Source organism: Sapajus apella, unplaced genomic scaffold (genome assembly GCF_009761245.1).
Source record: "Sapajus apella isolate SASKATOON/1434 unplaced genomic scaffold, GSC_monkey_1.0 scaffold37, whole genome shotgun sequence".
In the NCBI taxonomy this organism is placed as follows: domain Eukaryota; kingdom Metazoa; phylum Chordata; class Mammalia; order Primates; family Cebidae; genus Sapajus; species Sapajus apella.
In genome coordinates, this window is record NW_022436977.1 from 20,768,814 (window position 1) to 20,780,722 (window position 11,909).

The 11,909-nt window shown below is 40.3% G+C and overlaps 1 protein-coding gene across 1 annotated transcript; it reads right to left on the reverse strand.

Annotated features, from left to right (window-relative positions):
- Positions 1–507: 507 nt before the first annotated feature.
- LOC116564597 (40S ribosomal protein S11-like) lies at positions 508–2,785 on the reverse strand. Its single transcript, XM_032297877.1, has 2 exons — positions 2,382–2,785; positions 508–640 (listed from the first exon to the last, which is right to left on the reverse strand). The coding sequence occupies exons 1-2, from the start codon at positions 2,783–2,785 to the stop codon at positions 508–510; spliced, it is 537 nt and encodes a 178-aa protein (XP_032153768.1).
- Positions 2,786–11,909: the final 9,124 nt, after the last annotated feature.

Genomic DNA, 11,909 nt, shown 5'->3' on the forward strand with positions numbered 1-11,909 from the left:
ACTTGTGAATCTTTTCAATAAACATCATCCCCTTGTACTTGAACTAATTTGAGTGGGATGTAGTGCCCTACAACTATGGCTGTCTAAGAAAAATGTCGGCCGGTCGCGGTGGCTCAAGCCTGTAATCCCAGCACTTTGGGAGGCCGAGGCGGGTGGATCACGAAGTCAAGAGATCGAGACCATCCTGGTCAACATGGTGAAACCCCGTCTCTACCAAAAATACAAAAAATTAGCTGGGTATGGTGGTGCGTGCCTGTAATCCCAGCTACTCAGGAGGCTGAGGCAGGAGAATTGCCTGAACCCAGGAGGCGGAGGTTGCGGTGAGCCGAGATCGCGCCATTGCACTCCAGCCTGGGTAACATGAGTGAAACTCCGTCTCAAAAAAAAAAAAAAAAAAAAGAAAAATGTCTATGTTTCTATTCATAGAATGGCTAAAATCTATGAAGAACATATGCCATATTTACTGCAGGTATTTGGCTTCTTAAAATTTTGCTTAAATTATTAAGATTAGTTTTCTAGTAGATGTACTGGCTGTTCAGTATGACAGATGTAGCAGGTTCTGTGAGCAAATGGGTCACAAAGAAATGCTGACTGGCATGAAATCTTTGCAGAAATGGTCACATGCTTTATCATACATGTTCTAAACCAAAAAGCATAGATCTAAACATGCAAAACCTATGGTTAAATTAGCTTTCTTTAACTTAATTAAACCGCATTAATTTAGAGAGACAAAAGACATATGCACAGCAGTTTAATGTCTCCATTATAAAAGATTTGAAAAGATGCTAAGATGGATGGAATAATCAGCTCTATGAACTCCATCAATTTCTAGCCCCCTTTTGCCTCTGCTCTAGACCCCTGACACCAATTATGTAAATTTGCCCACACAGCCCCTGGTTGCTTTTGCATTGTTATTTAAATGTAGGTGTCTTATGAAGACAAAAGGAAATGCATTCTTTTCAGAATTAAGAATTTGAACTGGTTCACTGATTTTGTTCCTGTTGAATTACCAGGCAGCTGGAAGAAACAGCTGGATCAGTTTCTGAAGATCAAAAAGAGAAACCTCAAGTCTGAATTACAATAGGTATTTCATCAGAATTTTACAGTATTGTTTAATAAGTACAAAACAGCTGGGAGCGGTGTCTCATGCCTGTAATCCCAGCACTTTGGGAGGCCAAGGCAGGTGGATCACTTGGGGCCAGGAGTTCGAGACCAGCCTGGCCAACATGGTGAAACCCTGTCTCTACTAAAAATACAAAAATTAGCCGGGTGTGGTGGCGGGCACCTGTAATTCCAGCTACTAGGGAGGCTGAGGCAGAAGAATAACTTGAATCCAGGAAGCGGAGATTGCAGTGAGCTGAGGTCATACCATTGTACTCCAGCCTGGGCAACAAGAGCAAAACTCCATATAATAATAATAATAATAATAAATATAAAACACACTTTACTGGTAATTGACTGCTTTCCTGTTCACATTAGCAAATGCATCATGAAGACAGTGCCAAATGCACTAAAAGTTCCTTGATTTACTGAAACTTCTGAACTTTATTTTACTGATTTATTTTTTTTACTGTACTTTAGGTTCTGGGGTACATGTGCAGATCCTGCAGGATTGTTGCATAGGTACATACATGGCAAGGTGGTTTGCTGCCACCATCCTCCCGTCACCTATATCTGGCATTTCTCCCCATGCTATCCCTCCCCAACCTCCCCACCCCCACTGTCCCTCTTCTAGCCCCTCCCAACAGACACCAGTGTGTGCTGCTTCCCTCCCTGTGTCCATGTGTTCTCATTGTTTGACACCCGTCTATGAGTGAGAACATGGGGTGTTTGGTTTTCTGTTCTTGTGCCAGTTTGCTGAGAATGATGGTTTCCAGACTGGCGTGAGATGGTATCTCAATGTGGTTTTGATTTGTATTTCTCTAATGACCATTGATAATAAACATTTTTTCATATGTTTGTTGGCCTCATATATGTCTTCTTTTGAAAAGTGTTTGTTCATATCCTTTGCACCCTTTTGAATGGGTTTGTTTGTTTTTTCTTATAAATTTGTTTTGGTTCTTTGTAGATTCTGGATATTAGCTCTTTGTCAGATGGGTAGATTGCAAAAAATTTTTCCCATTTTGTTAGTTAACTGCCAGTTCACTCTAATGATTGTTTCTTTTGCTTTACAGAAGCTCTGGAGTTTAATTAGATCCCATTTGTTTATTTTGGCTTATGTTGCCAATGCTTTTGGTGTTTTAGTCATGAAGTCCTTGCCTATGCCCATGTCCCGAATGGTTTTGCCTAGGTTTTCTTCTAGGGTTTTTATGGTGTTAGGGCTTATGTTTAAGTCTTTAATCCATCTGGAGTTAATTTTAGTGTAAGGTGTCAGGAAGGGCTCCGGAGGCTGGCACTCACCCACTGTCACGATGTCACTGATCTGGACACCCCTGAAGCACAGGGACAGGTGTATGGACATGTTCTTTTGGTTCTTCTCAAAGCAGTTGTACTTGCGGATGTAGTGGAGGTAGTCTTGGCAGATGATGATGGTCCTCTGCATCTTCATCTTTGTCACCACGCCAGAGAGGATCTGCCCTCCAATGGAGACATAAACTGTGAAGGGGCATTTCTTGTCAATGTAGGGGCCCTCAATAACCTCTTTGGGTGTCTTGAAGCCCAGACCAATGTTCTTGTAGTACCGAGGGAGCTTCTCCTTGCCAGTTTCTCCCAGCAGGACCCTCTTCTTGTTTTGAAAAATGGTTGGCTCTTTTAAGTAGGCATGCTCCATCTGAATGTCCACCATCTTCCTGATCGCCTGAAAAAAGGCTGAACTTTAAGAACTACAAAATCCAGTTTGAAGGAGGATATAAAGATCAGAAGAAATATAGCACAATAGTCCTCTAGGATTGCTTGGGTTCAACACCCAGTTTTTCTAACTATATGAAAATATATTTTCATATAGTTAAATTACTGGTAAATTACTCAAGCTCTCTGTGCTTTAATTTAAACATTTAAAAAAATTATTGTTATTATTTTTCTGACCAGGCCCAGTGGCTCACGCCTGTAATCCCAGCACTTTGGGAGGCCAAGGCAGCTGGATCACCTGAAGCCAGGAGTTTGAGACCAGCCTGACCAACATTGTGAAACCCTGTCTTTACTAAAAATACAAAAATTAGCCGGGTGTGATGGCAGGTTCCTGTAATTCCAGCTAATTGGGAGACTGAGGCAGGAGAATTGCTTGAACCCAGGAGGCAGAGGTTGCAGTTAGCCAAGATGATGCCATTGTACTCCAGCCTGGGTGACAGGGCGAGACTCTGTCTCAAAAAAAAAAAAAATGTTATTTTTTTAAAGATGAGGTCTTGCTATATTTCCCAGGCTGGTCTTGAACTCTTGGCATCAAGTGATCATCCTGCCTCAGCCTCCCAAAGTGCCGGAACTACAGGTGTCAGCCACCATACCCAGCCTCTGTGCTTTAATTTTCTTATTTGTGAAATGGGGATAATAACAGAACCTACTTCACTGGATAGTTATGAAGATTAAATGAGTTAGTTTATATAAAGCACTTAAAACAGAGCCTAGCTTATAGTAAGTTGCATTAGTCATTATTATACCCCCATATGCAAAACCTTGTATTTTCTTGAAATCTCTGCCAATGGAACTAATTATTTTATTAGTGCAATATGCTTTCAAATCCAGTCAGTGACTCAAAAGTAGGAAATAGACATATGTCTACCTTTTCACAAGCAGATAGCAATCTGGGTAAGGAAAGGTATGGGTTATGTGTATATATGTGTATAAGAGCTATGTATGTACAAGTAGCCTTGATCTCAAAATTTAGACTTCCTACTTCCTTATGAGAATTGTATTCTGCCCAGTAGGTTGGCCAAATGACTGTCTTGTCTTAGGGCAGGACCAACATGTTCTGATTAACTATAGGTGGACAAGGTACATTGAATCAAGACAGGTATAAGATAAACCCAGCTGCAGGTTCTAGAAGGAAGTCCAGCCTCAATGGTACACATCAGAAGGGAGGATAGACTGGGAAGTTGTTAATAAGAAGGAGGAATAACTGGGAGCTAGAGAATTTTTCTAAACTGGACAGCACAGTGCTGGGTAACCCAGAAAAAGGAATATGCAGAGATCCAGATAAACAGCCTGCTGTTTGAGTCAGGGATGTTGCAAATAGCAGCATCTGCAATGGGGGAGTAATAGGAGCATATTGGACTCTGAGGGATTGTGATTTCTTGGTGTATTAAGACAAGGGAGCCAATTAAAGGAATCAAAAAGGAGCTCAGATTCCAGAAGTAGGGCCCAGATCTCAGAAATTTGAACTCTGTTGAAATTGCAGTATAAAACCAGAATCAGAGCAGCAATGGCAAACTCACACTGGGTGTTGGGATAAAGACTGGTCAGGTTGGTCATAGGTATGGGTTGGATGGAACCTTCAGGTCCAAAGGGCTCAGCTACATGGATAAGAAACATAAAAGAGGCTGGGAGAGGGAGGGAGAAAACAACAACTGGATGTTTATAAAGGACAGTGAGTCAGTTCTTCAAGCATTCTTTTGACTTTATAACATTGCTTTTCAACAAGCAAATGTGAAGTGTGTTAAGACTTGCATTAGTGTTGTAACTTTCCAAATAAAAGCGTCCCTAAAGGCCACTTCCTATCTGATTTTTCCCAGTAAATGAGGCAAGCAATTTTAAGATCTTCCACAAAACATCTAGCCATCTAAAATGGAGAGATGAATCGTTCTGCTTATACAAACAAGCTAGCTATTAGAGGGTGGTTGAGGTATGCTGCTCATAAGATTTTAGGGTATCTTCCATCTGAAATCTCAATGTTCTCAGTATGAAAAACCTGAAATCAGATGCTTATGTAGGGAAATAGCCACCCAGTAAACCCAAAAAAGCAAATGGATAATGCTGGCCATTTTGCCTTTCTGACATTTCCTTGGGAATCTGCAAGAACCTCCCCTTTTCCCTCCCCCAATAAGACCATTTAAGTGTGTGTGAACTACAGAATACTAAATAAAAAGTTTGGCCAAAACCAACCATGAAGCTGCAAAAAACAAAACAAAACAAAAAACCTTTGAGTCACAGAAAGTACCATTTAACTCTGGACACTCTTTCAGTGAAGGAATGGTAATGGAATGGTGGTCCTAAAGAATGCCTCATGGTCCTTAACGGTGCCTCAGCCCTGGCAACATTTCTGAGTGATGGGTAGGAAAAAAAAAAACAACAACAGCAACAACAAAAATAACTATATTCTGGCTGGGTGTGGTGGCTCACACCTGTAATCCCATCACTTTGGGAGGCTGAGGCGGTGGATCACTTGAGCCCAGGAGTTTGAGACCAGACTGGGCAACATGACAAAACCCTGTCTCTACTAAAAATACAAAAATGAGCTGGGCGTGATGGCATATGCTTGCAATCCCAACTACTCAGGAGGCTGAGGCAGGGAAATCACTTGAACCCGGGAGGCAGAGGTTGCAGTAAGCTGAGATGGCACCACTGCACTCCAGCCTGGGTGACAGAGCAAGACTCAGTCTCAAAACAAACAAACACACACAAAACAAAACAAAAAAACTTGCTCCCTAGAATTCAAGGAAGAATCAGGCATATTTAGAATGACATAAAAACTTAATTTGAAAAATCACAGCTGGGCATGGTGGCTCATGCCAGCACTTTGGGAGGATGAGGTGGGCGGATCACAAGGTCAAGGGATTGAGACCATCCTGGCCAACATGGTGAAATCCCGTCTCTACTAAAAACACAAAAATTAGCTGGGCACGGCGGTGCGCCTATAGTCTCAGCTACTCCGGAGGCTGAGGCAGGAGAATCACTTGAACCCGGGGGGCGGAGGCTGCAGTGAGCCGAGGTTACGCCACTGCACTCCAGCCTGGTGACAGAACGAGACTCTGTCTCAAAAAAAAAAAAAAAATTACATTTTGTGATTACCAGATTAGGGAAAAGTAATGATGTTTGGAAGGAAAATTGCACTAGGTGTAGAGGAAAATTACCTTCTGTGAGAGTTGGATGCCCTGTGGTTGCTCTTGGATTAATTTGCCTCCTTACCTGTCATTGATCACAACTACTTTTTGTTGCAGGAGAAAAGTTCCTTTCCATAGCTATAGTCTTAACCTGTTGTCTTTAAATAATGTAGCTAGATCAGTTGAGCACATGGGAATCAGAGACTAAAAGAAGCACATTAGGCATTCAATAAATATTTGCTGAATGGATGAAATGCTCAGTAACCATTAAAAGATGATGATAAAAAAAATTTAAAAAAAAAAAAGATGATGATATTCTGGCCAACACGGTGAAACCCTGTCTCTACTAAAAATACAAAAAAATTAGCTGGGCATGGTGGCGTGCGCCTGTAGTCCCACGTACCCGGGAGGCTGAGGCAGGAGAATTGCTTGAACCCTGGAGGACGAGGTTGCAGTCGGCCGAGGTCACGCCACTGCACTCCAGCCTGGCGCCTGGTGACGGAGTGAGACTCTGTCTCAAAAAAAAAAAAAAAAAAAAAAAGATGATAATGACAATGGAAAGGAAAGGGGACAGAGGAAGGCATGGACAGCTGCAGCTCTAAGGCAATTGGCTTGCCAATTACACTGCTGAAATCACAACAATCACAGTTTTCAATTACTTAGACGCTGGTTCTCCAGTCTGTGTATCATCTCAGATTTTTTGTTTAGATTTTCTTTTAAGCTGACTCCCTTTTAGTCCTCCATTTAATGTCTATTAATCCACAGAGAAGAAGAAGGAACAAAAGAGATTAATAGTAGCTAAAACTTTCCAATGTGTTCTCTGTGCAAAGGCTTATCTCATTTTACTCTCGCAGTCTCTCATAGAGAGGGACTATTATTATAACTGTTTCACAAATAAGGAAACTGAGCCTTAGCAACATTCTCAAGGTCACACAGCTGGTACATAGCAGAGCTAGAGTGTAAACTGGGATTGTTGGAACCTAGAGCCCATACCCTTACCCATGTTCTCTTGCTTCCATGCTACTGAGTCTTCTAACTTGTTCCTAGCGCTTGAGAGTTTACAAAGTCCTTTGAAACTCCCTCTTCTTTTCTTTTTTCCTGGTGTGTAAATGTGTGTTGTATTGATTTATCAAATTGTTTCTTTTTGTATCTTTTGAATTCTTAGGCCTGAAAGTGCCTCTGTGCTGCAATGTTTGTTTCAATCAAAACTAAGCATGTACATAGTTTAGGAGTCAAATAGTTCTATTAGGCTTATTACAAAAAAAAAAAAAAAAAAAAAAAACCCATCAGGGCTGGGCATGGTGGCTCATGCCGATAATTCCTGTTACTTGGGAGGCCAAGGTGGGAGCATCACTTAAACCTGGGAAGTAGAGGCTCCAGTGAGCTGGGATTGGGTCACTGTACTCCAGCCTGGGCAAGAGAGTGAAACCCTGCCTCAAAACAAAACAAAACAAAACAGAAAAAATCAATTACCTATGCCTCAATTTCTGCCCCCCTACCCCTACCTCACCCCCACAATAACTTTTAGCTATTTTAGCTATTTCTTTTGTATTTGTCTCAATACTTCTAAATAATATGCTTATACTGCTATTTCTCTTTTTTGTTTTTTTCTTTTTTTTGAGACAGGGTCTCACTCTGTAGCTCAAGCTGGTGTGTAGTGGCATGATCATGGCTTACTACTGCCTCAACCTCCAAGGCTTAAGTGATTCTCCTACCTCAACCTCCCAGGTAGCTGGGACGACAGGTATGCACCACCACACCAGGCTAATTTTTTTATTTTTAGTAGAGATGAGATCTTGCTATGTTGCCCAGGCTGGTCTTGAACTCCTGAGCTCAAGCAATCCTCCTGCCTTGGCCTCCCAAAGTGCCGGGATTACATATGTGAGCCATTGTGCCTGGCATATACTGCTATTTCTTGATTTTTTTAAATTTAGGTGTTATCTATGAAAGATATATTATCTCTTTCAACTATTCCAACCCCCAGCCTACCCCAGTCACACATACTTTTCTATCCATTATCTCAATATAGTTATGTCGGTTAAATTAGTAATATTATTATGATTATGTAAATTCTTATACATGTGCTATGATTATTTTCCTTTCTTATACAACTTTTTGCTTTTCCTAAAGTTAATACATACTTTGTTTTTATTTTTCTCTTACATTGTTTTAATATAAGGATTACTAACTTATAACCAAATTCTCCCCTAAAAGTGTTTTTCTTCTCATTACTGCATAGTCGAGCATATTAGGTAGTCTATCAATTTCATTTTCTTGAAAACACTTGGGAGCCATCTGATTGTTTCCATTCAGACCTGGCTTATTTTCTAGACTAGCTTCACAGCTATCTTTCTGAGATCAAACCTCACCATTACTCTGAGACTTTACATTACCTCTTTCTGTGTTAGATCCTATTTCTAGGATCCTATGTGTATTAGTCAGCTTTTAATACTTTTTTTTCAAGAATGATTCCAAAATATGAATGGATAACAACAAAAAATTTTATTTCTCATTTTCATTAGACATCCTCTGTGGGTTGGCTGCATCCTCTACTCCATGTTGGCTTTTTCCCAGGACCCAGGAGCAAGCTTTATCTGGGCCATGCCAGTCTTTTGGAATAAAAGATCAATAATATACACCATTTTCACTTATGTTCTATTATTCAAACCAAATCAGTGGTCAAGTTTAGTGTCAGTAGGGTGGGTGGAAATAGAGAGGGCAGTGAATATTTGAAGACATAACACAATCTTTTTGTGTGTGTATATGTGTGAGTCTGGCTCTGTCACCTAGGGTAGAGTACAGTGGTGTGATCTCGGCTCAGTGCAGCCTTGACCTCCCCAGCTCAAGTGATCCTCCCACTTCAGCCTCCTGAGTAGCTGAGACTACAGGAATGTGCCACACCACACCTGGCTAATTTTTATATTTTTTGTAGAGATAGGTTTTTGCCATGTTGCCCTGTCTGGTCTCGAACCCCCGAGCTCAAGTGATCCTCCCACTTTGTCCTTCCAAACTGCTGGGATTACAGGCGACATAACACAATCTACCATGTATTCTTATTTCTTTGTTTGCTCTGACATTTTTGGGAAGCCCATCCCTCAAAAGCTTCCTGAAGGATGCATAAGAATATAAGATAGTGTGTTCTTAATATGCCTAAAAATGTCTTTTTACTCAAGTGTAGTATATTTAGATATAGAATTCTAGATTTGAAATAATTTTTTTCAGAATCTGTAAATGCTGTTCTACTATTTTCTTGATTCTAATGTTGTTGTTGAGAAGTTCAATGTAATTCAAATGCTTGTTTGTAACTTTTTTCCCTTTTCTGAAAGCTTTTTTCGTTCCTAGTGTTCTAAAATTTCACAGTACTATGTTATGGTGTGGATTTGTTTCTATCCATAGTAATTTGTTATGGTGTGGACACTTGGTAGCCACTCTAAATTTGGAAATTTTCTTGCAGTATGCCTTTGATAATTTTTTGTCCTCCATTTTTCTCTCTCTCTTTTTTTTAATACAGGGTCTTGCTCTATCGACCACATGCTTGAGTGCAATGGCATGATCCCAGCTCACTGCAACCTTGACCTCTTGTTCTCAAGCGATCCTCCCACCTCAGCCTCCCGAGTAACTGGGACTAAAGTAACTGGCACCCGCCACTATACCTGGCTAATTTTTAAAATTTTTATTTTGTAGAGACAGGGTCTCTTTATGTTGCTCAGGCTGGTTTCAAATTCCTGAGTTCAAGCCATGTTCCCATCTTGGCCTCTGAAACTGCTGGCTGGGATATGAGCTACCATGTCTGGCCCTCACCCCCTATTTCTATTTCAATTCAGTTTTATTTTTAACTTATCCTATTTTATTTTACATTTGCAAATGTTATATTTTAATTCTCAGAATGCTTTCCCCCCTCTTTTTCTAAATGGCACTCCAGACTTATTTACTGGATACAAGATCTTCTATCTCTATTAGGATATTTACTAATAATTTTCATTTTGAAATTTTTCTTTTTCCTACTTAGTTTTTCTGTCCTCCAAGTTACCTGTTTTCCTTTTTTTTTAAAGCCTCTATATTTTATGTTAGAGATATTTCTTAAATTTCTGGTGACCCCATTCTAAAATTCTGTTTTAGTCTCTCCAGAGAATTTAGTCTTCTGGTGGGGTGAAGAAAAAAAGTCTCGGCTGCACAGAGTCAGAGAAGGGAATTGCTTCTTTTTGTTTATTTGAGATGAGGTCTCGCTCTGTTGCCTAAGATAGACTGCAGTGGTGTGATCTCGGCTCACTGCAGCCTCCGCCTCCCAGGTTCAAGCAATTCTCCCACTTCAGCTTCCCGAGTAGCTGGGATTACAGATGCATCACCACACCTGGCTACTTTTTGTATTTTAATAGAGATGGGGTTTCACCATGTAGTCAGAGAACGGAATTGCTTTTTTTTGGTTTGAGATGGGGTTTCACCATGTTGGCCAGGCTGGTCCCAAACTCCTAACCTCAGGTGATCCACCCTCCTCGGCCCCCCAAAGTACTGGGATTACAGGCATGAGCCACCTTGTCTGGCTGGGAATTGCTTCTTAAATTGAGTTTCTAACAATTGTGTTTTCAATTCTACCTTCATTTCCAAAAGAACTGGGTAAATCAATTTCTAAATATTTTGTACATTCCACAGTGCAAATCAGGTTGCTTCTCAGCTTTTCCTTGCTAGGTTTGGATTTAGCTTGCTTGGTCTTGCTTGGTTTTGCTCAATTATTACTCATCCATATGCATTATGGATTCCAAAATATTGTTGTTATGGCTCCTTTCCATTAAATCGGTCTTTTAGGTTTACACCTTTTATTCCTTTTTTTCTTTCTTTTTCTTGAGACAGGGTCTCACTTTGTCACCCAGGCTGGAGTGCAGTGGCACGATCTTGGTTCTCTGCAACCTCTACCTCCCAGGCTCAAGCGATCCTGCTGCCCCAGCCTACCGAGTAGTTGGGACTACAGGCGTGTACCACCAGGTGCCAATTTTTGTATTTTTTGTAGAAATGGAGTTTCGCCATATTGCCCAACCTGGTCTCAAACTCCTGAGCTCAAGGGATCCATCTGCCTCAGCCTTATAGTGCTAGGATTATAGGCATGAGCCACCTCACCTGGCCTGGTTAAAGCCTTTTAAAAATCACTTTATTGTTGCTTTAGTGGTTTGGTATGACAGCAGAGGTAAATGCATGTGTTCAATCTGCCATTTTTAAGCAAAAGTCTTATGATTCTCAGAACAACCAGAGAAGGTATTATAATCCCCATTTTACAAATGAGAAACAGAATTTAAATGCTTTGCCAAGATTACATAGCATAGAATGTTAAAGCTGGGTCTTCTGACTCCACATTCAATGCTCTTTCCACTAAATTCCTAAAAATGAAGGCTGTATAATGTAGTTGTTAAAAATACAGTGTTTGGCACCAGACACTTGGGTATGAGTCCAGGACTTGCCTCTTGATTACTATGTTCTTTCAACAAGTTATTTAGTCTCATTGCGCTGAAAGTTCCTCATCTATAAAATGGAGATGATAACAATAGCACAATCTAACCACAATATTGTGAGAATTCAATTAGATAATATATGTAAAGTACTCACGATAGTCTCTGGCATATAGTGAATGCTCCCTTATTACTATAATGGAAAAAGTGAAATGATAAGGTGTAATAATGATTTGCAATTTTAATTAGTTGAACTATGTCCAGGAAAACTGAAATTAATTCCGCAGACATTTACTGAATAATTAGAATGTGCATTGTGGAATGTTTATTCTTCCTTTTTCTTCTGTTTGAACCCCTTTATGAAAATAACTTTGATTTGCAACTACTTCAAGCCCAGTTGAGCTCAGCTGAGTTCTGAATAAGATAGAAGAATTAGGTAAAGTCACAGATTTTTCTTTACACCAATAGCTAATGAAATGAACAACAAAAATACATTGAC

Excerpts from the sequence above, each read along its gene's own strand:
- LOC116564597 (XM_032297877.1), bottom strand. The coding sequence starts at position 2,785 with ATGGTGGACATTCAGATGGAGCATGCCTACTTAAAAGAGCCAACCATT. Across the intron at positions 641-2,381 it reads GGTGAGTGCCAGCCTCCGGA|AACATGTATGATAAAGCATG; the intron begins GCCCTTCCTGAC and ends TTTTTGGTTTAG.